The 23317-nt window shown below is 43.2% G+C and overlaps 1 protein-coding gene across 1 annotated transcript in view; it reads left to right on the forward strand.

Annotated features, from left to right (window-relative positions):
* Positions 1–23317, forward strand: part of PFKL (phosphofructokinase, liver type) — a 160604-nt gene that overhangs the window by 101942 nt on the left and 35345 nt on the right. Inside the window, exons 15-17 of the mRNA XM_083153592.1 lie at positions 1490–1654; positions 3955–4016; positions 16412–16523. Coding sequence (XP_083009718.1) covers positions 1490–1654; positions 3955–4016; positions 16412–16523 — 339 coding nt within the window. The remainder of the gene's footprint in view (positions 1–1489; positions 1655–3954; positions 4017–16411; positions 16524–23317) is intronic.

Genomic DNA, 23317 nt, shown 5'->3' on the forward strand with positions numbered 1-23317 from the left:
AAATTCCCTTTTTTAATAAATAAAAGGTATATTTTAAATAAATTTATCTTCTCTTCTCTTTAGTGCGCCAACAAAGAGACAATCCTTTCTCTTTCCTTTTCTTTGTAGTTTGTTAATCTCCATTTTATCACATTTGAAGCTTAGTGCATCTCTCCCATGGTCCGACAGATATCTCAGTACGGCAACTAACAATTAGAGCAGGCATTCCCAACCACGGTCCTCAAGGCACACCAACAGAACAGGTTTTAGTGATATCCAGGCTTGAGCACAGGTGACTTAATTAGTACCTGAGTGATTCTGATGAATCCATCTGTGCTGAAGCCTGGATATCACTAAAACCTGCACTGTTGGTGTGCCTTGAGGACCATGGTTGGGAATGCCTGAATTAGAGAGTTACAAATATCACACAGAATTAGCCATATTGAAAAAAAAAAATAATAACCCTGATTGCCCACATGTAGTGGAATATATCTTTAGGTGGACACTAGCTTATTTATATATACATTCAGCATTATAGGTGAACCAAATTATTGGTAGCAATATAAGGACTCACACTTATTTCTGAATATGAACACATGTTAAAAAGGAATCACACATCTATAAAATTAACTACTGTTGGACTAATAAAGTATCCAGACATTAACAAAGCAACATTTTCATACAGTGTTTTCTAGAGAGAAGTAGAAAAGGAAAGATTTAGCCCTGATAAACTGGCATGAGCCACATCTTATCGGCATTTGTTTCTCCTGCCTCAGACAAAGCCAAATTCACAAAACGGGGCTGTGGCCTGCTGAACCTGCATGTTCATGTGGAAAATGTGTATTTTCTCAATCAATAGGATAGCCTGATAAAAAACATTGGGGAAACGGGGGAATTAGATACCCCTCTAAGACAGATTATTACTACAATAAAGTAAGCTTCTGGTAAGGAGTTTTGTGAGCAAAATAAATATCCTAGACAAAGAAACAAAATGCAAGTGGAAACTACTTACTCTTAAATTCCCTAAATTAATACAGGGCCATTTGTTTTTAATCCCTTTATTTCTTTACATTATGCACAGTCTTTAAAAGTAATATTCTAACTATTTTCGTATTGACTATCTAAATACTGCAGAATAAGCTCTATTAGAATGAAATTAAAAGTTTTATTTAAATATAATATAGGAATGGGATATATGTATCAGCAGAGCCAAACACCTTAAAGTTCCTAGAGTGCACCTACAGATCTAATCTTTCTTTCCTCATTTTTTTTTACATAAAGTATTTTTTGGTTAATGCAAGATTAGTTTCTCATAACAAGCACCTGTAATGATCATCTGCAGAACAAAAAAATTAAACTTTTGAAGAATTGTGAGTGTGGACAAATTCAATCCAACAACCATCTGCAGATTTTTTAAGCTCTTACTACTGTAAACATTTTATTTTGAATGTAGAAAATATTACATTTTAAAATACATATTTTTTCTTTGTTTTCTTTTCCTATCAAACAGAGTTGTGACCGTATTAAACAATCTGCTTCTGGAACAAAGCGGCGTGTGTTCATTGTGGAGACCATGGGTGGATACTGTGGTTATCTTGCTACAGTGACAGGAATAGCTGTTGGTGCAGATGCTGCTTATGTTTTTGAGGATCAGTTTAATATTCATGATCTGAAGGTGAGGTTTACCCCCCCCCCCCCTCCCCCCCCAAAAAAAAAACACCTTGAAGCTTGAGTCCTTAAATTACATTATAGAATACAGAGATTTACCTCCTAGTGAAATCACTCGGAGATAGCAGGATCTTTTTTGTTGCAAGCATTAAAACCAGGCAAGTGATCCTCAAGGCACACCAACAGTCCATGTTTTATGGCTATCCCCGCTTATTCACAGATCGTATAATCAAGCTGACTAAGGTAGAAAGTAACTAACCTGTGCTTAATCCTAGATAGCAATAAAACTTGGACCGTAGGGGTGTCTTGAGGGTCACTGGTTCCCAAACGTTTTTCAATCACCGCGCCTGAGATTATCAGAGTTTATTTCATGGCACCACTAGGCCAAAAGATTCTTAATGAAATATTTTAAATGGTGTTAATAGAATGGCGATAGCGCTCAAATCAGTAGGCGTGTGAGAAGTTAACCATTGACTGTAAAGAACAATGGTTGGTATGTGGGTCTCTAGTGGGTGAAGGGAGCTTCTGCGTATAGGGTATGTCCGAATACCCTGTAGGTCATGCAGAAGAGAGAGATATACTTGGAGCTCAACCTTATGTTTTATGTCAGATGCGTATTAATGGTATAAAAAATTGCAATGAAACGCTGATGTAAAAATTAAATGAATTTATTGAATGATAACTAATATGATGGGCAAAATGTCAAGTCCTGCATATCTCACAGGAATAAGCCCAGCGAGGTATCACTCTGTCTGGCTTTAGTGCGGGGCTTAAGGGTATCTGAAGGGAACCCTTTATACCATAGATCCCTGGGTAGGGACCTATGTCCAATAACAGGTGACCGCAGCAGTCTCTGATGGGGATGGGGATGGGAGTGGGCATCTTAATACGCTGGTTGGTTTGCTTGGGGTGATGGAATAGAGGCAGTTCTAAGCTCATTGTGGAGATAATAGTCACTTATAACACAATTGTCCAGTGTGGTCTGTGGGGAGAACAAAACAGTTTTCCAGGAAATAAATGTTAATGTTGAGCAGAGAGCGGCATCCCGCTGACTGCTGCTTACCCTCCTGGTGGTCTGTTAAAGATGCGTCTGATGTTGCCGCTTGAGATCTTGTAGTCGTTGGCGTCTGCCGCGTGCGAACGGCAGCGCCCGGCTCCACGGACCCTGAAACTGTGCGACTTCTGGGTTGTCGTTCACGCGAGAGTTCGGCCTGCCCGTAGTCAGCACTGTATGTGGATGGGTTCTGTTCACTCTACTACCTGCTGGGAGGAGACTGTGTAGGCAGGTTATGCTGGTGTGGGTGGTTCTGTAGGATGTATTCCAACGCATTTCAGCCAATAGGCCTTTTTCCAGGGTTTTCCCTGGACTTGACATTTTGCGCGTCATATTAGTTATTCAATAAATTCATCAGCGTTTCATTGCAATTTTTTATACCATTTAATACGCATCTGACATACAACATAAGGTCGAGCGCTAAGTATATCTCTCTCTTCTGCATGAAATATTTAAAAATATATATATATTAAATTAAGTAAATTGCATTTATATTTCATTGTGTGCAATGGCATTTGCTGCGCTATATAAGAAACTGTTGATAATTATAATAATAATAATAATAATAATAATAATAATAATAATAATTGTTAGGTTCAGTTATGGTGGGGGACAGGATTCACTACACTTTGTCCACATTTTATAATTGGAAGCCACAAGCATTGGTTTTGCCTATTACATTGACCATAAATAATTTGAATTGAATTTGAATTTGAACCACCAACCTAAGGCACCCCAGGGTTCCACCGCATACAGTTTGGGAACCACTGCTTTAGGCCCTTTTTATTGCCTCACTTTTGTGATTTGTTTAGCAATAAATTATACAGTATCACACTTCACTCCACATAGGTATGTTGACAGCAGGATGCTATGTTAGAAAGTAGTGGCAATAGTCTTCCTCTTTTAAACATTTTAAGATAGTTTGTTTTTGAAGAGTCTATGTACTTTAGCAATACACAATACAGGACAGATATTGTACAAATAAAAATATTTTTTAAATCTTAAACCACTTTTTGGGTGAAAATTTAATAGGTTGAGCGCTTTGGTAAGAAATCTCCATTTTTTTTTAAAGTGGCAACCATTTACACATTTACACTTCAAAATCAAGTGCAGTTTAAATGATTGCCACTTTAAAAAAAAAAAAAAATAGAATTCTTAGCAAATCTCTCACTTTCTGAATCTCTCATCCTATTAAATGTTCCCCTATATCTTCATAATATTTTATAACCTCATTATTTTATTAATGTTTTCAGTCAAATGTGGAGCACTTGACGGAAAAAATGAAGACCGATATTCAAAGAGGGCTTGTACTGAGGTATGAAAGTTTTGATGGGCTGGTCTGATTTTCTTAAAAAAAAATTATACAGTATGTTTATTTGCTTTGTCAGTGATTATCTAAGTTTAAGAACATTTGAGAAATGTCAGCGCTGAAGGCAAGTAATCTCCATTAAGAAGTTTGTGGACATTAATATTATATGGATGGAATTGTTAGAATTACTGCCTCACAGCACTGAGGTCATGGGATTGATTCCCAACATGGCCCTAACGTGCAGAGCAGTGGCGTAAGTTCGTTCCAGTTGCCCGGAGGCAAGAACTAAGCCACAGAAGCTATATCGTTGGCTTTTAAGTGACTAATTTAAACTTCCAGGGGGAGGAGAGGTGGTGCCCCCTTGGAAGCAGGAGCCCAGCGGCAGATGACTCCATTGCCTCCCAGAGTTCTGCCTCTGCAGAGTTTGTATATTCACCCCGTACTTGCGTGGGTTTACTCCGGGTGCTCCAATTTCTTCCCACAATCCAAAAATATACTGGTAGGTTAATTGGCTCCTAACAATATTAACCCTAGAATGTCTGTGTGTGCTCTACTAGTGCAGGGACTGATGTGAATGTTCACATATTCTCTGTAAAGCACTGCGGAATATGTGTGCGCTATATAAGAAATGGTTAGTAGATAAATAAAATAAATAACAGCTCTGTGAGAGATATGCAAAATATTAGCTAAAAATGCCAGCGTCGCTCACATTTGTTATATGAATTCAAATAAAAATTGTTGTGTAAAAAAAGATCATATTTCCTATACAAGGTAAACATTGCAAGTCAATATGATGAATAAAAATGCTTGCTTGACAATTTTCACACCGATTTTAACAATTTCACTTGGCACTCAAAGGCCCGTATTCAATGCGGCCGGCGGGGGGTTAAACGGCAGGGATCGCCGAAAACAAGAGATTCTCGCTGTTTACACAATAATTCACAAATTAATAAATCTCAAACATAATAAAAACAGTAAATCTGCTTTTAAGTTCCGATATAGTGGTTGGACTTGAGAAGTTATTTGGTCAGTCCTCAAAAAAAAAAAAAAAGACATGCCTTGTGTGAGAATTTTAAATTATATTGCTCAATTTACTTTAATCAAAAAGTCCTGGTGTGCGGGGCGTCCTCAGGAAAACAGAGGTATTTTGTCTGCTGTTTGTATTAGATCCCTGACAGTTGGAGTTTAGGGCTCACCTGTGTTCCATGTTCTCCATGAGTCTGAACACTCTATCTGGCTGTAAAGTTTGTTGCTTTCAAGTGGGTGTTAGAGGGATGATGGTGTACCCTCTCTGGTGTGTAAGTCCATGCCCCAGTTGAATGCCTGCAGCCTATATGTTTGTATGTTGCCAGAAGCTGGTATCACCACTGTCGCATAGTGCTGCTCATTGTCCGTGAGACGGTGGGTGGAGGGTGGGCTCATATCAGATGAGCGCCACTGCTGAAACCTGTGCGGTAGAGGTATGCGGCATCCCCAGTGGAAATCATGATGTCCACTCCAGTCGTGTCTTTGTGTACCCTGTGCGGGGGAACCAGGGCTGGGCTGGATGGAGTAGTCCAGCTTGTTTAGGCATGCGGCAGGCACCACATGGAGAGGGAGCTAGGTGAGCCATTAGACAGCGGTGTGGAATTCAAAACGCTGTTGTGTTCCTAGATATATTCCTAATAACCTATTGGCCTAGGCTGCTGCTCCTTGACGATGAGTACTACAGCTAAGTTTCTTGTCAATTTGCACCCATAAGTCTTACTTCATTTGTGATTTAAATACAGATAAAAGTCGAAAAATTTGAATATCGTCCAAAAGTTCATTTTTTTTCAGTTATTCAACTTAAAAGGTGAAATGCAGCTTGGCATGGGTGCTATCAGCCTGTGGCACTGCTGATGTGTTATGGAAGACCAGGATGCTTCAATAGCGGCCTTCAACTCTTCTGCATTGCTGGTATGATGTCTCTCATTTTTCTCTTGGCAATGCCCCATAGATTCTCTATGTGGTTCAGGTCAGGTGAGTTTGCTGGCCAAACCCACACAGTAAATTATCCAGGTTGAACCAGGTTTTGGTACTTTTGGAAGTGTGGGCAGGAGCCAAGTCCTGCTGTAAAATTAAGTCCACATTTCCATAAAGCTTGTCTGCTGTGAAGGAAGCATGAAGTGCTCTAAAATGTCCTGGTAGACTGCTGCGTTGACTCTGGACTTAATAAAGCACAGTGGTCCAACACCAGCAGATTTTATGGCTCCCCAAATCAACACAGACTGTAGAAACTTCACACTGGACATCAAGCATCTTGGATTGGATGCCTCTCCATTCTTCCTCTAGACTCTGGGACCTTAGTTTCCATATGAGATGCAAAATTTGCTCTCATCAGTAAAGAGAACTTTGAACCACTGAGCAACAGACAAGTTATTTTTTTTTTATTTAGCCCAATTGATGTTGTTTGTTGTCAAGGAGCTGCTAGACACGAGGTATATCACATTTGAAGCCCATGTCCAGGATCCGCCTATGTGTGGTGGCTCTTGATGCACTAACCCCAGCCTCAGTCCACTCCTTGTGAAGCTCCCCCACCCTTTTAAATGGCATTTTCCAGACCATCATCTCCAGGCTGCGGTCATCCCTGCTGCTTGTGCCCCTTTTTCCTTCCACACTTTTCCCTTCCATGTAACTTTTTATTAATTTGCTTTGACATAGCACTTTGAGAACATCTAACTTCTTTTGCAATTTCCTTTTGAGGCTTTCCCTCCTTGTGCAGGGTGTCAATAATGGTTTTCTGCACAACTGCCAGGTCATCAGTCTTTCCCATGATTGTGAATTCTACAGAACTAGACTGAGAGACATTTTAAAGGCTCAGGCAGGGGCGGAACTACCACCGGTGCAGTGCACAGGGTTATAGGGGTCCAGTTCCACCATCTGCATGGCATTACAATGTTCTTTTTTTTATATACTGTGCAGCACCTCGCGCGGACGGAAGGCTCTACATGGCTACATGTGCGTATTGGGGCAGATATGGATGCAGAGGCAGCAGTGCCCTGCACGTCTGCATCCATTCTGTCTGGCAGCGACCATCCTCCTTCGGCAGCCATAGCAACAGGCAGCCAATCGCAAGGCTGCCTGTTGCTGTTCTCAGTCTTGGAGCCAGACAGGAAGTAAATTAAGACTGGTTTAAACATAGTTTGTGGTTGAACTGGGACAGGCAATAAGGACAGAGAAAACACACAGATTGCATATATAGTGATATACTGTAGCGAGAGATGGGGATAAAAAGTACAGATTCAACAGGTTTTGTTGAGTGTGAAAATGAGGCATAACTATATCACTTTGTCAGAGACCTCATTTTCTGACAACGAGCATTTAACCCCCCTAGGCAATGAGCATTTAAAACTTCATGGTAACTAGCATGTTATCCCCTGGGAACAAGCATGTTATCCCCCTGGGCAACAAGCATGTAATCCTCCAAGTCATTGAGCAGGTGATCCCCACTGTGCAACGGACATGTACTCCCCATGGCAACAAGTATGTACTCCCCCATGACAAGGAGCATGTAACCCCCTAGCAGCCAGCAAGAAACCTCTGGCAATTACTATGTAACCCCTGGCAATGAGCATGCAACCCCTGGCAAAGAGTATGTAGTTAAGTGGGACTAATGTGGCATAATATATAATGGGCATTAAGACATGTGGTATAATATATATTGGGCATTATGGAGTGTGGCAAAAATGTGTAATGGGCATTACGGCGTGTGGCATATGTAATGGGCATTATGGCATTTGGCCTACTGTGTAATGGGCTTTATGGTGTGTGGTTTAATATGTAATGGGCACTACTGCGTGTCGCATAATGTCTAATGGGCATTACGGTTTGTGGTATAATGCTTAGTAGGCATTACGGTGTGTGGCATAATGTGTAGTAGCTTTCAGTTCACTGTCTGCACTGGGGGCAGCCATTATATGGGACTTCTTGCCACCAATACGCCCACCATCCATCCCCGCTCAACACAACTACTAGTGTTTTAGAGGGTGGGGGCCCCAGAAATATCAATGTATGGGGCCCCTAGATTTCTGTTGCCGGCACTGACCATATTTAACAGTAACCCAGTTTGCTGCCTGTTCGACCTCACCTATCTCTGCTTCTTCTTGGTCACCTAATGCTACCACTGTTAGCTGAAATCTTTGCTCCAGATTGGCAGTGTCCCTCAGTGTTGCAATGGTTTGCCTTAGATCAATAACTCGGGCTTCCAAAGGGACCACCTGCTTACATCTCACTCAGAGGTATGCACCATCTGATCCAAATGTACATCCATTGTGCTCTTAATGGGTACTTTACAGGGATTGGTAAAAAGGCCTACCTTTTTTAATCTTGATGTTCCCAGTTTTTGCATACAGCTTGTAAATATGTATGCAATTACAATTGAGTATGCAATGGCTGCAGCAGGCTTCTCATTTCATTTGGGGACAGTATCTTCACTTTCTAACAATAGCACTTCTGTAGCCTAGAAAATTGAGATTGCTTTTTCGTACAAACGTGAATAAGGCAAAGTGTTTACACAAAAACATGCCAGGGATTCCTGGGGAGGTGGGGACCCCCTCAAATAGAGGGGTCTCCAGTGTACCCAGGCATGTGCTGAAGCCCGGGCTATCCCCCGTACCCCTGGGCGGTGGGTGCAGGATTGACAGCTGAAATAATATTGTTCATTGCAGGAGTACTAAAAGTCCCAGCAGTTTAGTCCCAGCATGGTGGCATTTGGAGCACCACAAATGCCACCTTGCCAGGACTTTAAATTCCTGCAGGAACCTATAAGCTCCCTGTATTAAAAATACTAAAATAATACACACAATACATGTTTTGAAAAATTATTTTATTAAACCGCAAACTCTCTTCACCTAGGGGAGCAGCAGCCTTTTAGCTCTTTTGCATGGCTGCTGCCCTCTACTAGGACTTTTGTAGTCTTCATCCAGGTGTCTTCACCCAGGGGGCGGCAGCCAGCTAAGCTCTTTTGCATTGGCCTGCCACCCACCTGAGATAATGGACTTCAGGAGCACTTGACAGCTCCTCCCCTGCCGAAATGCCCGCCCAGGTCTTGCGCTGATGTATTTATATTTCAGCCTGGGGGCGTTGTTATGACGGGGCAAGATCCTATTGGCTGTGTAGTTATTTAACAAACAAAAAAATAATAATAAAAAAAGGCGCTGCAGCTTGGACATAAAATGCCGCAATGGACATAGAAAATGTCAGATCCCCACCGCCGCACACCCTCGCCAGGGATGCTAGATGGGACAGAGCCCCGTCGACACCTTAATGGACTGCAGGCCACCTAGAGCCCCGCCGCCGCCTCCATTGGGGGAAAAGAGGAGCCGCCGCCTATCGGCTCCCAAAACATTTAAATAAACGGAGAGTCCCAGAGCCCAGCCACCGCACCCTCCTATCACTGACCGCAGGCACCTCAGGGGGAGCCACGCAACTGGTGATGGGGGAAATTAATAGCACAGGAGACGTGCCACTTGTTCTGTGCTCCTGAGCCTACTCAGAAACGCCACGGATCGCAGGCCACCCGAAGCCCTGCCACAGCACATTCCCCCTGCCAAAGAATGACAGGTAAGCACAATTTACTTAGGGAATGCCCACACATAAAAAAATGTTTCTCCAATAAAACCGGATTTTTCCTGTCAATAAAAATTATATTAAAAAAAATAAATAAATCTGATTCAGCAATCGATTGCCGATCCCGATCAATTTTTGATCACGATCACCAAAAGGGGGAGCCCACACATTAAAGATTAATTGTGACAATAATCTCCAGAATTGAGGATTGTCACAATTAATTTCTGATGTAAACACAGTGCTGCAAATCAGGAATGTAACCATATAATTTCATGGGAAAAACTTGTCTCCATTTGACTGAGGGTTGCATACAGATGTTTCCTTTTGTGAGATGCATATTCAAGTACGCATGCATCATGCAATTGACTTATTGTGTTTCTAAAAATGTTGTTACTGTTGCTTAAATGGGTTCTGTCGGTTGCTGTGTGGTCTTAGGGTGGAGTTTGGAAGAAAGGGGCGGGGTGATGCTATGTCCTGCTAAGGCTATAGCAAGCAAGTTAGAGTGTCTGACTTGGCAGGAAATTCATCACATGTGATTAGTTAGACAGGGTAATACCATCTTTAATGTATTGCGGGTCACTTCCTGTCTGTGTACATGTGGTAGGGAATCTAGATTGTAAGCTCCACTGGGCCAGGGACTGATGTGAATGTTCAACTATACCCTGTAAAGCGCTGCGTAATATGTATGCGCTATATAAGAAACTGTTAATAAATAAATAATAATAAATATAACACCTCTTCAGGCAAGCCTATCCTATAAGTACCAGATACATAACCCTCTGAGACACTTATGTATTATATAGCTTTTCTTCTGGAATGGTAACTTTGTGGGACGGCTATGCTATTACTAGTGCCTGTCCTTGTGTTTCCCTCCTTGGTCCCTATAGATTGTAAGCTTGCAGCAGGGCCCACTTAACTCCCCAGTTTGTTTTATCACGGTCTACAATTGTATGCTGAAGGGCTGGTGAAGCAGCCATGTGTTTAGGGTAGCTAGGGGTTTGTTTTTTATTAATATTTCACCTATTTAGTGCAGGAATGCAGTATGAGGCTTCCAGGGGAAGTTTCCTCACACTGACAGCATAGAAGAGGCTGACCGAAGCACGTCATGTTAGCTCCCTGTGTGCTGAGAGATGCTGTCTTGTCAACACTTTTATTGGCAAGCTGCTCAATCAGAGGTAATGTCATTCAGGTGCCAACAGGGAGGGGTAAATCTGGTTAGGAAAAAAAATATATTTCTCATTCAGTGTGCAATTGGGATACAAACTGTTTTTTTTTCCTAACCAGATTTACCCCTCCCTGTTGGCACCTGAATGACATTACCTCTGATTGAGCAGCTTGCCAATAAAAGTGTTGTGCAGTTGAGAGAGGCATAGATGGGTCAGCATTAGGAGGTTTTGCTGACACCAGAGTGCCATTGGAGAAGCCAGGGGTATCTCCAGGTAAGCTGGTTCTCAGATAATGTAAGCCATTATCATGTGGCCTTACACTGGGCTATTAGGCCCAAAAATTTGTTATTGTGCATGGGATGGGTTTGGGAGTGTGATTCCCTCTTTGTTGGTATGGCTGGTCTGCTCCAGGTTAGCACACCCTAACACTTTATTAACATTTATGTTTTCCCTATCACATTGTATGTATTATTTTAACCACACCTTCACCTCCGTACATAGCACTTATGTGTTTCTTATTAACCCCTACTAATTTTAATTTGTGTGCTGCCCTGGAGTAGTCAGCCTGTGCTGGCATATTGGGGGCCCACACCCCAGACCCATACCCAATGTTAGGGACCCCCAGTGACAGAGATGCCTTGACGTACGGCCTGGGGGCTTAGCCCTATATCTGCAGATATATGCAACCAAGATCTCTGTATTATCTGATTATTATATGTATATTTCTCATTCAGTGTGCAATTGAGATGCTGTCTGGTCTCAGCACAGCGCTTTGACCTCCTCACAGAGAGGTTTCCTGGGCCCTCGGGGACTCCTTTGCCAGCTCCCTGCCTAGGGGGGGATCATGGGCGACGGACACCCCGCGACGACCGCCACCTTGAAAGGGTTTACAGGCTGATCTCCATTGGTGTTGAAGCCTGTCACAGGAGCTCAGCGCAGTTGGGCACTTCCAAGTGATCCCCATTGGAGGGGAGACACTGGAAGGCAGAAGGAACACTTGGTAGGAGCGGCTTACAGGAGGCACCAAAAGCAGCTATCTCCCCGCTGAAACAGGGACTTGTACCCCTTTCCCACTGAAGCACTTAAATGGCAATTTGTCATTTTTTTAGCCTTTTTAAATGGGTAGAGCTGCAGTGGGAATGCTCCAGGTTGCTGTACCCGTTTAAAAATACCATATTTTTTAAAATGGGTACAAAGCAGAGTTTTACCCATTTAAGAGCTGTTTTTTTGCCAGTGGGAAAGGGTCTTAAATGGTATTTAGTAATAATAATAAAGGTTAAGAACATGATTGGCTTCTTGCTTGTGATGACTGTACAGTCACCACATCCAGGAAGTAATCCAGGAAGTAATCACAGCAGACAGTAGACAGAGAAGAGCTAAAACGTTTTTGTGCTGTACTGCTGTTTACATTCTGCTACCATGCCCAGTTGGACAGAGGAGGAGATCAGGGAACTCATTCGAATTTGTGGGGAAGAAGAAATCATGTGTCAGATGACCGGTATGGTAAAGGATGCAGCAAAATACCGTAATATCAGCAATATGATGGCAGCATCAGGATTTATAAGAACCACTACGCATATTATAAATAAGCTGAAGGCATTAAAATGCTTATTCCACAATGTCCTAGACCGGAACCGAAGCGGCTCTGCACGTAGGGAGTGGTTGTACTTCGACCAATGCATGGTGGTTTTTGGGCATTCTGCACTTGCTAATCCAGTAGCATTATCATCTAGCCTGGCAGCAGCCGAAAGTCGGCATGAAGCTGCACAGTCGTGTGCAGAACAAACATTAACCCCACCTGTGGAACCAGCCCAGTCCACAACATCCACACTCCTGTTTAATGAGGACCTGGTCTTTACCCGTTAAGGCAGTGGGAAAGCAGCATTGGTCTCTTCCTTTATCTTGATGGCGTCTAGACACAATTGTCAGGTGGCCAAGTTCTGTTCAAGAACCAGGGAGCTGTTGGCATGGGCAGTGGATGCTATGACAGTTCTATGGTGTTTCAGCATTGCATATGTCTTCCCACTGTTTCCCATGTTGGCGAGTGCGGACACAAGGGGCAAAGATCATTCTGATTGGCCAAGGAGGTCTTGGTATTTCGACATACTGAGATTGTCAACAGCATCATGGCGTCTTCCACTTCGACCAGACCTTCTCAAGCAAGGTCCTTTTATTCATCAGGACCTAGCTCGGTTCAGTTTGACGGCTTGGCTCTTGAAACCTCCATCTTGAAAAAGAAGGGTTTCTCTGAGGCAGTTATTCGAACTATGAAACCTGTTTCAGCAGCAAATTATTATAGAGTTTGGAAGACGTACATTAGGTGGTGTGAGAGACAAAAAGTTCACACGTCCAGATTTAAGGTGTGTAGACTTCTGGTATTTCTCCAGGATGGTGTTTCCTCTAGGTTAATCCTACAATCCTAAAGGTGCAATTGTCAGCCTTGTCCATTTTCTTTCAAAAGGAAAAAGCTAAGAATCGGGCGCAAAAGAAATTAATACATACAGTAATATTCAGTTGTCTACCAATTAAGACCCAATGAACATTTAATAAAACAAATTTGCCACTGTGTCACCAGCTGTTCCCAAATAGTTGGTTAGACTACTGGTTAGAAACAAATATTCAAAAAGGTATACTTATAAGTGCTCCCTTTTTGAATATTTATTTCTTTCTTTCAAAAGAAAGTCAGTGCCGGAGGTACTGACTTTTCTCCAGGGGGTTACCCATCTTAAACCTCCAACCAGTGGTGCCTTGGGATCTGTCACTGGTGTTGGCGGTACTGCAGAAACCACTGTTTGAACCGTTAAGGTCGGCTGACCTTAAGATTTTGACCTAGAAACTGACGTTTCTATTGGCTATTGCTTCGGCCAGACGTGTATCTGAACTAAGGGCCTTGTCTTGCAAGTCTCCTTTTCTGGTATTTCATGAAGATAGGGCTGTTTTGAGAACATTTCCTAAGTTTTTTCCTAAAGTGGCACTTTTCATTTAAGCCAGGAGATCGTGCTCCCATTGTTTTGTCCGCCAGAGGAGGTTAGGAATAGGGACAAACTAAAGAAATTGGATGTTGTTCGTGCGCTGCGCATTTATGTGGACAAAGTGAAGAAGTTTCGTAAAACAGACTTGTTACTGGTACTGTATGACATACATAAGAGAGGGTGGCCGGCTTCTAAGCAGACCATTGCTAGATGGTTAAGGATCCGTGGTTGCCTTTGCCTATACTAAAGTTGGCAGGCCAGTGCCCTCCAGAATTAATGCTCATACCACCAGGTCAGTTGCTTCCTCCTGGGCTGTGTGTCATTGGGCTGTTGCGGAGCAAGTATGCAGGGCTGCCACTTGGTCCTCTGTTCACACTTTCACCAAATTCTACAGGTTCCATGAGTTTGTGTCTGAGGATGCTTCATTTGGGCGAGCAGTGATGAGAACTGCAAGCCTGAGCGTACCCTCCCAAAGGACCACTCTTGAACGCCCCATGGTTGAGCTGTGTCACCAGGATAAATGAAAGAGAAAAGGGGATCTTTCTAAGAACTTACCATTCGAATCCCTTTCTCTGAATCCATTCTAGTGACACAGCGATCCCTCCATTACGCTCAGTAAGTTATGCCGTTTCATGTGTTGTCATGTTATATGGTTGTTATTACTTGATTGTGCATATTAATATGTTCAGGCGTTGTACTGAGTAATGTTTCCTAGGCCCTTATTCTGGTTGGTGCGGATATGTCCGCGTGCGTTCGTTCCGCCGATGTTTTGTGTTTGCTCATGTGCAGAGGCATATCTGCGCATGTTCGAAAGGGACATACATCCAAATTCCGCATTAATTGTTTACACTACGAACAGGGGGAGGAGAGGGGCGTGAAGGGCTGTTTGGCCTCATTAACATATGCATACGCCCTGCGTTTCATGGGCGTTCCCATGAAAACGCTGGGCGTACGTATGGTAATGCGGCCGTGATGCACGTGTAGGGGCGGACATATGACATTGCCGGATGTCAGCTGCCCGCCCAGATCCCTGCTTTTGCACGGAGAAATGCCCGAGTGGTCTGAGCTCGCGGGAGCTGCCTCACCACTCACTCCTGCATTGGATGGTCTGCGACCATCGAATGATGGGGGAGGTTACCAGAGATGGAGGAGGTGTATACATGAGAAATCCACTCGTGCTCCGTGCGGTCAGCGGCTTACCGCATTCGGACGGAGTGAGCGATCCGTACGGAAGGCGGGGTTTAGGACGCACGGTCCTGGCCGCATATTCGGCTCCGGCCGCACAGACCAGAATAAGGCCCTTAGTGTGCTCTGGAAGTTGAACTGAGGAATGCTGGGATGCAGCAGGGAGGAGCCTACCTGTCTCAAAGTTTTAGCATAGGTGCCTGGCTCCTGGCGGTCCCTCCTACATCCCATGGTTGAGCTGTCACCAGGATGGATGAAAGAGAAAGGGATTTGAATGGTAAATTCTTACAAAAATCCCCTTATCTCCAGAGTGGGCTGGAGAGAGAATAAGGATTAAAATGTGAATGCTGTGACAACCTTGTCTGAACTCTAAAAAACAGATACTAAGATATCTGAATAGGGCACCTGTATTATAACTGCCTTGTCAAGCTGCAACAGTAAGAAGGGGTGTCACCCCCTTATAGGTAAAACAATATATAAACAAAGGTTATTGCGCTACACAGAAAATTCAGGTTGTGCAATAAATAAGAAAAAAATAACATTTACTGCTTAATAACACTGTTTAAAAATAAACAAATTAATAAATATATATGTATATAGTATAAGAAGGAAATCTGCAATAAGTTATTTATATAGGGTTTTTCACACCTCATCTCCTTGTGTGTCCAATTCTTTTTGGGCCCAAAAATGTGTAATACGTCCCAATGTTAGGTATTGTGCAATGTCCCTCCTAGATACTTCCTCCAATCAAAGTGTGTGTGTGGGGGGGGGGGGGGGGGGGGGGTGGTGGCATTCCTCCGCAAAGATGGATTATCTGAAGTCAGGGGTTTACTTGATCCCAGGCAGGCAAATTAGAGAGGTGGCATTCCCCCACAGTTGATGTTGAAGCCTGTGTATGGATCCTGCAATCCGGGACAACACAAATGGGTCTGACTGCCACTACAGTTTAAAAGAGGCACTTGGAGACGCAGTCAAGTAGAAGCAAGTTGTGACAGCAATTCTGGTGTACCAATGACCGACTCGTTTCGCTGCTCATGCAGCTTTTTCAAATTGGTTTATTAGGTACACTGTGGGTATAAATACCCTTTGTGATTACAGCATAATGCACACCTGATGGTACCTAATTAACTTAAGACATTCGCAAATTGTAATTATAAACCTATGAATAGGAGACAGACCTTTAAACAAATGTACTTTTATAATTCAAAAACGAAGCCTAGAAGTGGTAAGAAAACCACTTAATATTCAGTATTTTGATTATACCCATGACCAGTGTTTCCGGTCATGGGTATACTCATGACCGGAACCGACAGAACCGTGAATAAACTGCTTGCTATTTGTGATGTGTTGGCCTGGTGTACCATCTTTTCCTCCCCCTCCCATACCCAGCCTGGGCAGGTTACATACATACATACATACATACATACATACATACATACATTGTAATATTTATTGATAAGCATAAAGTAACTTATATTCTCTTCTGTAGGAATGAAAAAAGCCATGAATACTATTCTACAGAATTTTTGTATAATCTCTACTCTGCTGAAGGAAAAGGAATTTTTGATTGCCGGATCAATGTTCTTGGACATTTACAGCAGGTATGTGTAATTGCTATAAATTAAATGGTACATTTTAATTTTAAGAGCAATTATTAATGATTCTGTTGACAATCATTTGTTGCCACTAAAATGCTTAATTGAATTAGACCAAAATATGTTTTAATATTGAAATGCTAGTAAGTTCTCTTGTAATATTCAATAATATTACAAGAGACATTAAACAAAGTTCAACATAGAATAGAATCAACTTTATTGGCCATGTACTGTATGCTTGCGCACACTAGGATTTTTTTGTGGATTACAGTGCTGTCCAACATGAATTGGACGGCACTGTGACACATAATGAAGAAACTACAACTAATCAGAAAAACATCAAATACTGGAGTCGTGTCTATTAAAAGTAAATGCAATAGTTTGAGTTCTGTAAAATCCATCTGCACACTGAAAATCAAGCAATGTTAAAAATCCCTGCACATATAATATTGTAAAAATGTAAGAAAAGGGATAGAAAATAAAAATATAGAAAAAGAGAAGACTAAGGGGGAGGAATAAGGAAAAAGAACGCTAAAAGAGAAAGAAAGATACCTCACAGCCGGGGGTAACAAATAGTCATTCGAAGAGTATTAATAAGGGTTGAATGAATCATATTCAGATCAAAATATGACAACCTAAAAGATATTGGGACTAATTTCGTTTGGATCGCTATATAGAGAAAACATAGAGGCCTTTGAACAACAAGGCATCATCTAGAAGCAAACAATAAGTGTCAATTGCAAATGCATTGATATTCCCCATGCCTTTGCAGATCAATTTATACTGCCACAGCAGCAGCCACAGAGGAGAGGATAGACGCTATAGAAATGCAGCAGCATCCTCTGCAAACTTTGGCAAGTGGGGCTTGTGCTCCACTTGAGCCAGCCTCTCTATACTCGTGACCACACAGTTGGCGCAGCATCTTTTTATACAATGACTGAGGTAGGAGTTTCAGCAACCAGGCTAATTCTAATGAAACTGGTTGTCTCTGTCACCTTACGCCAAAAAGGCTGGATGAGAGGACAGTCCTACTAAAGGTGCAGCAGAGTGCCCCACCAAACCATGAAGATCAGATTCCCAATCATGTATGTGTTTCAGTCCAGAGGAGAAAGCTTCATCAATATAGCTTGTAGATAAAGGAGAGGGGGTATGAGTGGTAGGCGCGAGGGAGAGGAGTTGGTTCGTGGGTAAAGTTCAGAGGTGTGTAAACCCATAAAGAAATGTTTAATCTGAAGGAATTTCTAAATTTCGTTATTGGGTGAGTCAGGACCAGCCATAGGCAGACTAGGCAATTACCTAGGGAGTTTTCAATGCCTAGGGGCGGGCTATGCTCTGTAGTGTGTACTGGCAGGGGCACAGCTCTGTCAGCAGCATGAGATTACCTTCCACTGCTCAGGTCACCGTTGCCCCTATCCTGACCGGCTAGCGGTGCCCTACTCTTGGCCTCCTCCTACAGCATGAGACATGCTGGTTTGTTTTTGTTGTGGGTCTAAGGGGGCGTAGCCACGGGTTCCACAATTAGGCCACACCCCTAATTTGCCTAAGCCTGTGCAGTCTGAGTGATGGCTGTCCTGCTCCTGCTACAAGTTCCTGGTCCTGGATCCTGTGGTTACTCCAACAAAAGGTAATGCATGTCTACAGACAGGGGGAACAGACAAAAGCATGTGTGTGTGTATAACAGGCTATGTATGATATGCATTGATTAGTTCGCACGCAGCAGTGTGGGCGTGGGGCAGTGGACATGGGTTGTGCCCAAGACGTGGGCGCTGGGGGCAGGCAGCTGATGTCACCGGATGTCAGCTGCCTACCCTCTTCCCATACAGGGAAGCCACAGATCTAAGACAGCAGAGACTGACTTAGATCTGCAAGTGCTTGAGAAATCATACGATGGTCGGCGATCGCACTGCCCCGCAAGCAAGCTGCAAATGGATGTTTATGCAAAACATCCATTGCCATGCATGAAATCTGAGGGTGGCGTTTAGAAGACCTGCAAAGCTGTGAATTTCACAGCTTTGCAGGTCAATCAGAATGACCTCCAATGTGTGTGAAGGGAACAGGCTACATGGGGCCCATTTATGATGGATCGCATATGGAATGCGATCTGGGTGGGACCATACTGCCCAGGATCACATTGCAATATGTTATCCTATTAGCAGGATGCATTACTGTTCAGACCCAGGGACAAGAGCTCCGAAATGAGACCGTCCCTGTGATTTGCTCTGCCAGGGGTGTGCACACTGCACAGTGGACACTTCCGGGGAGGGTTCCAGGAGAACCCTCTGCCCACCCGGCAGTACAGAGGGTAGCCATAGGCCCCTGGCAGAAACTGTGGGGACCAATATCCAGAACGGGAAGCATTCTGTATATTGGGAAATCTGGCAACATTGTATCTCCCATAGGGGCAGATGTATGATGTGTCGATATGGGGGAGAAGGGTATCAGCGCACGTTATGTGCACTGATACCGCTTCTCCCCCATGTATGAAGCAGCCGGGATGCGGTAATGGACAGGGGCGCTATGCGCCCCTGTCCATATCGGCGCTGCTATCAAAATGATAGCAGGCCGAATGTGTTCCGCACGAAGCCGGGGTTGGCTTCGCCAGCATCAGGCTGGCGAAGCCCTATCTAAACAGCAGGGACAGCGATGTCCCTGCCGTTAGGTCTGGGCTGCGCTGGGGATCTCGCGTGAACAGCGAGATCCCGCGCATGCCCAGTGCGGCCGGCCGGGGGACAGGAGATAGCGCATCAGTATTAACTGATGCGCTATCTCCAGAAAGGCACATCGCCGAAGGGGGGAGTTAACGCTCCCCCGCTTTGGCAGACAAGATGTTAATACATCTTGTCGATGGCCCTTCCTGCTTCGCCTCGCTATTGAGGCGAAGCAGGAAGTATCATAGCGGCGCGATAAGCGCTGCTATGATACATCTGCCCCATAGAAACCTATGCGGGATGCAGCTACATACATTCAAAGGATTTTACATTTTTGCTGCTAACCCCTGAAAATGAAATTTATTGCATGTTAAAAAACTCCCGGGGAGCTGCTGTCTGGCCAGTCTTTTAAAAAAAAATTCAAATTCACCATCCTCTTCCCACTTCGGATCAGACCCGACACATCGCGGGTGCTAAAAAGAACCCGAGATTTGCCATTGAGGGGTCCGATTATGAGACATCTGATGTCCAGCCGGTGCGACCACAGGGCATGTCACATACAGCCAATTTGGGACAATTTCACTGCCCGATCCGTCGAAATCGAACCAAATCGGCCCAGTGAATGGGGCCTTTAGGAAAACAAAATGTTTTGTCTCCAGACTAGGAATGGGATCTATTTCCAAGTGGGATAAAGGACATGTCATATGACAGGGCAGGACTGGGAGAGGAGCAAGGTTGGAAGAAGGGTCTTAAAAGGACCCTTGCGGGCTTGCTTTGCTCACCATGCTTTAGGCAAGGTGGCTCACTCCGCTTGCCACCTGGTTACTAAAGGCAACCACTGGTGGCATGGATAGTGAAACTGCAAGTCTTGCTCCTCCCCCTGGGCATATAAAATCCTTTAGCCCACTTGGATATAGTAACTACCCTAGGAATAGTGTGAATTACTCCCTATACTGTAGTTACTCTCACATAAGCATCTTTAGAGGAAACACATGACCTGGGGTAGGATGCATCAAGCATCACTAGGGTGCCCTCACCACCTGTACACAGGTGTTCTCTAATGCATGCATCAAGAAAATCTCAAGTGACAGCTCTTGCGGTAAGAGCTGTCCTTTTCAATGATATGAAAAAATGAGAAGTGTGCGTGCGTGGTGCGCAATCAGCAGCTGCTGGCACAGGGTTGTCAGACCCTTAAATTGAAGAAGATTAAAGAAAGAAGGTGTGCCAGCGCTGGCTATACCAATAATTGGACCAGACGGTTCTCAAACATATACAGTATAACAATTTAATAATTAAGAAAATAAAAACACAGAAAAAGTATAACAATTAATAAATGAATCATTAGACATGAAGTCCAAAGTGCACTGTTGAAACATATATCACCGGGATATTTTTGCTTGTTACTTATGATGGGTATTTTTCATGAAATATTGACAAATGGATTCATATTACGATCCTGGTTGGTCTGGTCGATGTTTTGTATCCAGACTGGGGTGACACAACAGTCCTGAAAATGCCTTATGATTTCAAGAGCTCAAGGTTCCCACTTTTGGTGATCTTCCTCTTTTTTGCTGGATGAATTAGGGATCATGCAGTTATCCCAAAAGAAGATTGGTCCAGATGTTTTTGGTGAGGGACGTCTGTGGGTGGATTAGACAGGTCACCGCAATTCCAGAGATGGTGTCAGCAACTGATTTCTGAACAGCTTAATACGTTTCCCTGGAAATTGTACCTCCGGCTTCCTCAGGAGCTTGGGATAACTGCAAATTAGTTCATTTCTGTAGTCCGGATTTGTGTCCGGAGATATTTATTGCTGAGTCTGTCCTCTGTTACTGAAGAAAGTCAGAGGAGTCTAAAAAGTCATTAATAGTTGTCAGGTCCAAGGGGGCCATCATCTTTAGAAAGAATTTTGGAAAGAATTTTGGGCGGTTGGATGCTGAACGTTTTGTTCAGGTGCTGCAGCGGGTGATATGAGAACGTATATAGGTGATACTATTACTTTGTGATATATAAAGTGATATTAGTATACTAAATGAATTAATAAAAAAGAAAGAAGGACACCATTATGATGTTGTGAAAAATATTTTATTGGTGGTTAGCCTGATAACCGATATTTATACGACACCTAGTCTTCATAGGAGGTCTCCTTTCATATTACTTACCAGGCCCTATGCTGCTTAGCTCCCAAGTTCGGTCGAGTTTGGGTGGTCCAGCATAGGTTTGATCGTAGTATATAACTTGGTTCCGGCATACTAGGTCTACTGGATGTATTCAAGTGTGGCTGCATTTAGGTTTAATTGCGCACCTCTATAGTCAATATTTTTCTGCTTTTCTAGGTCACTGAGTGTGGCAAGAGGGTGATGACTAAAAGGTGTCATCACGGTAGTGAAAATAAAATCAAATAAAGTGATAATTAATTAGAGTGTATCGAGTGACAGAGGGTGCTGGGGTATAAAATGAGAATTGTACCAGTGACAGGTGGTGATTTTAAAAGAAGGCACCGTAATTGATGTTTTCATTCATCCCTTTTGGACTAAGTGAGTTCAGCTTGAAAAGCTTTCTTTTTTCAGAAGGGTATTGGTTAGGTCACCCCCACGTAGGGAGATCTTTTCTAATCCGATTGTTTTGAGACCTTTCCAATCGCTGTTGTGTTTTTTCTGAAAGTGACGGGCTACCGTTGTGATTTTTTTCATTTTTATTTGGTCAGCTTGAGCATTACGGATTGACCCAATGTGTTCAAGTGTTCTTTGTTTGAGTGGTAGTAGTCATCCCCACGTATTTCTGTGCACAGGGGCATATCAGACATTATATGACACTCTTCGTGTTACAATTAATGTAATGTTGCAGTTTGATCTCTTTTCCATATCTGTCTGTGATAGTCTTGGTCTTATGGATGTGTGGACATATTTTGCAGGTTCCACAGGGGTAGGTCCCAGTCACGTTTTTATTATTTTTCTGTGACCGTTGGAAATGACTTGAGACTAGATGGTCTCTTAGGTTTCTTGATCTTCTCCAACTCATTGTTGCTTGAGGTTCAAGGTTTTTGGAAAGTATTGGATCAAGATGCAGGATTGGCCAGTGTTTTTGTATGGCACTCTGAATCTGTCACCACGAATTTGATTGTTTTGTCATCCTTTTTCTTTTTTGTCTTGAAAATAAGGTAATCTCTTTTGATAGCAAAGGAATTCTAAGCCGCTTTTTTAATGGAGGTTTTGCTGTACCCACGGTCTTGGAGTCATGAGGTTAGATTTTTGCTAAGTGTTTTGAATTCCTCTTCATCCGAGCAGTTTCTTCTAAGGCAGAGAAATTCACATTTGGGTATGTTTTCTACCGTTGGTGGGAACTGGCTTGATGTAAAAGAGTGTTGGTGGCTGTTTCTTTCCTGTATAATTTCGTTGAGATCATGTTGTCGTTGTTTCTGTAGATTATCAAATCAAGGAATGGCAATTCATCTTGATTAATCACATGTGTCAGTCGGATGTTCAAATGGTTGTTATTGAGAAGTTGGATGAAGTTCAGGAGTTCTTCTCTCTCTCTCTCTCCCTCCCAGATTAGGAAGATGTCATCAATGTATCTAAGCCACATCATGACTTTTGAGGTTAGATGTTCATTTTGGTCACTAAATACTTGGGTTTCCTCCCACCAGCCTAGGAAGATGTTGGCGTATGTTGGGGCACACGCTGCCCCCATCGCCGTCCCGTGGGTTTGTAGAAAAAATCTGTCATTAAATGAAAAAATGATGCTCCAATACAAATTTGAGAAGTTTGCTAAGGAGAGTGTGAAAGTCTTCCATACCTTCCAGCTGCATGAAGTACTCAACCGCTTTGATCCCTTGTTGATGGTTTATGGATGTGTACAAAGCCTCCACATCCAGGGACACCATGTATTGGTTGGGTTCCAGTCTGATGTCTGATTCAGTCGGCGTAGCACATCCGCTGTGTCCTGTACAAACGATGGTAGTTGCAGTACATGGTGTCTCAGGTGGAGGTCCAGAAATGTTCTGGCTTTCTCTGTTAGTCCTCCTATGCCCGAGACTATTGGTCTCCCCGGGGGGCAGGTGATGTCTTTATGCACTTTCGGCAATAAGTAGAAGGTGGGAATTTTTGTATTTTCTGTATGAAGATATTGGTATTCTCTTTTGGTAATTGTTCC

This window comes from Crinia signifera, chromosome 7, assembly GCF_055691185.1.
Source record: "Crinia signifera chromosome 7, ASM5569118v1, whole genome shotgun sequence".
In the NCBI taxonomy this organism is placed as follows: Eukaryota; Metazoa; Chordata; class Amphibia; order Anura; family Myobatrachidae; genus Crinia; species Crinia signifera.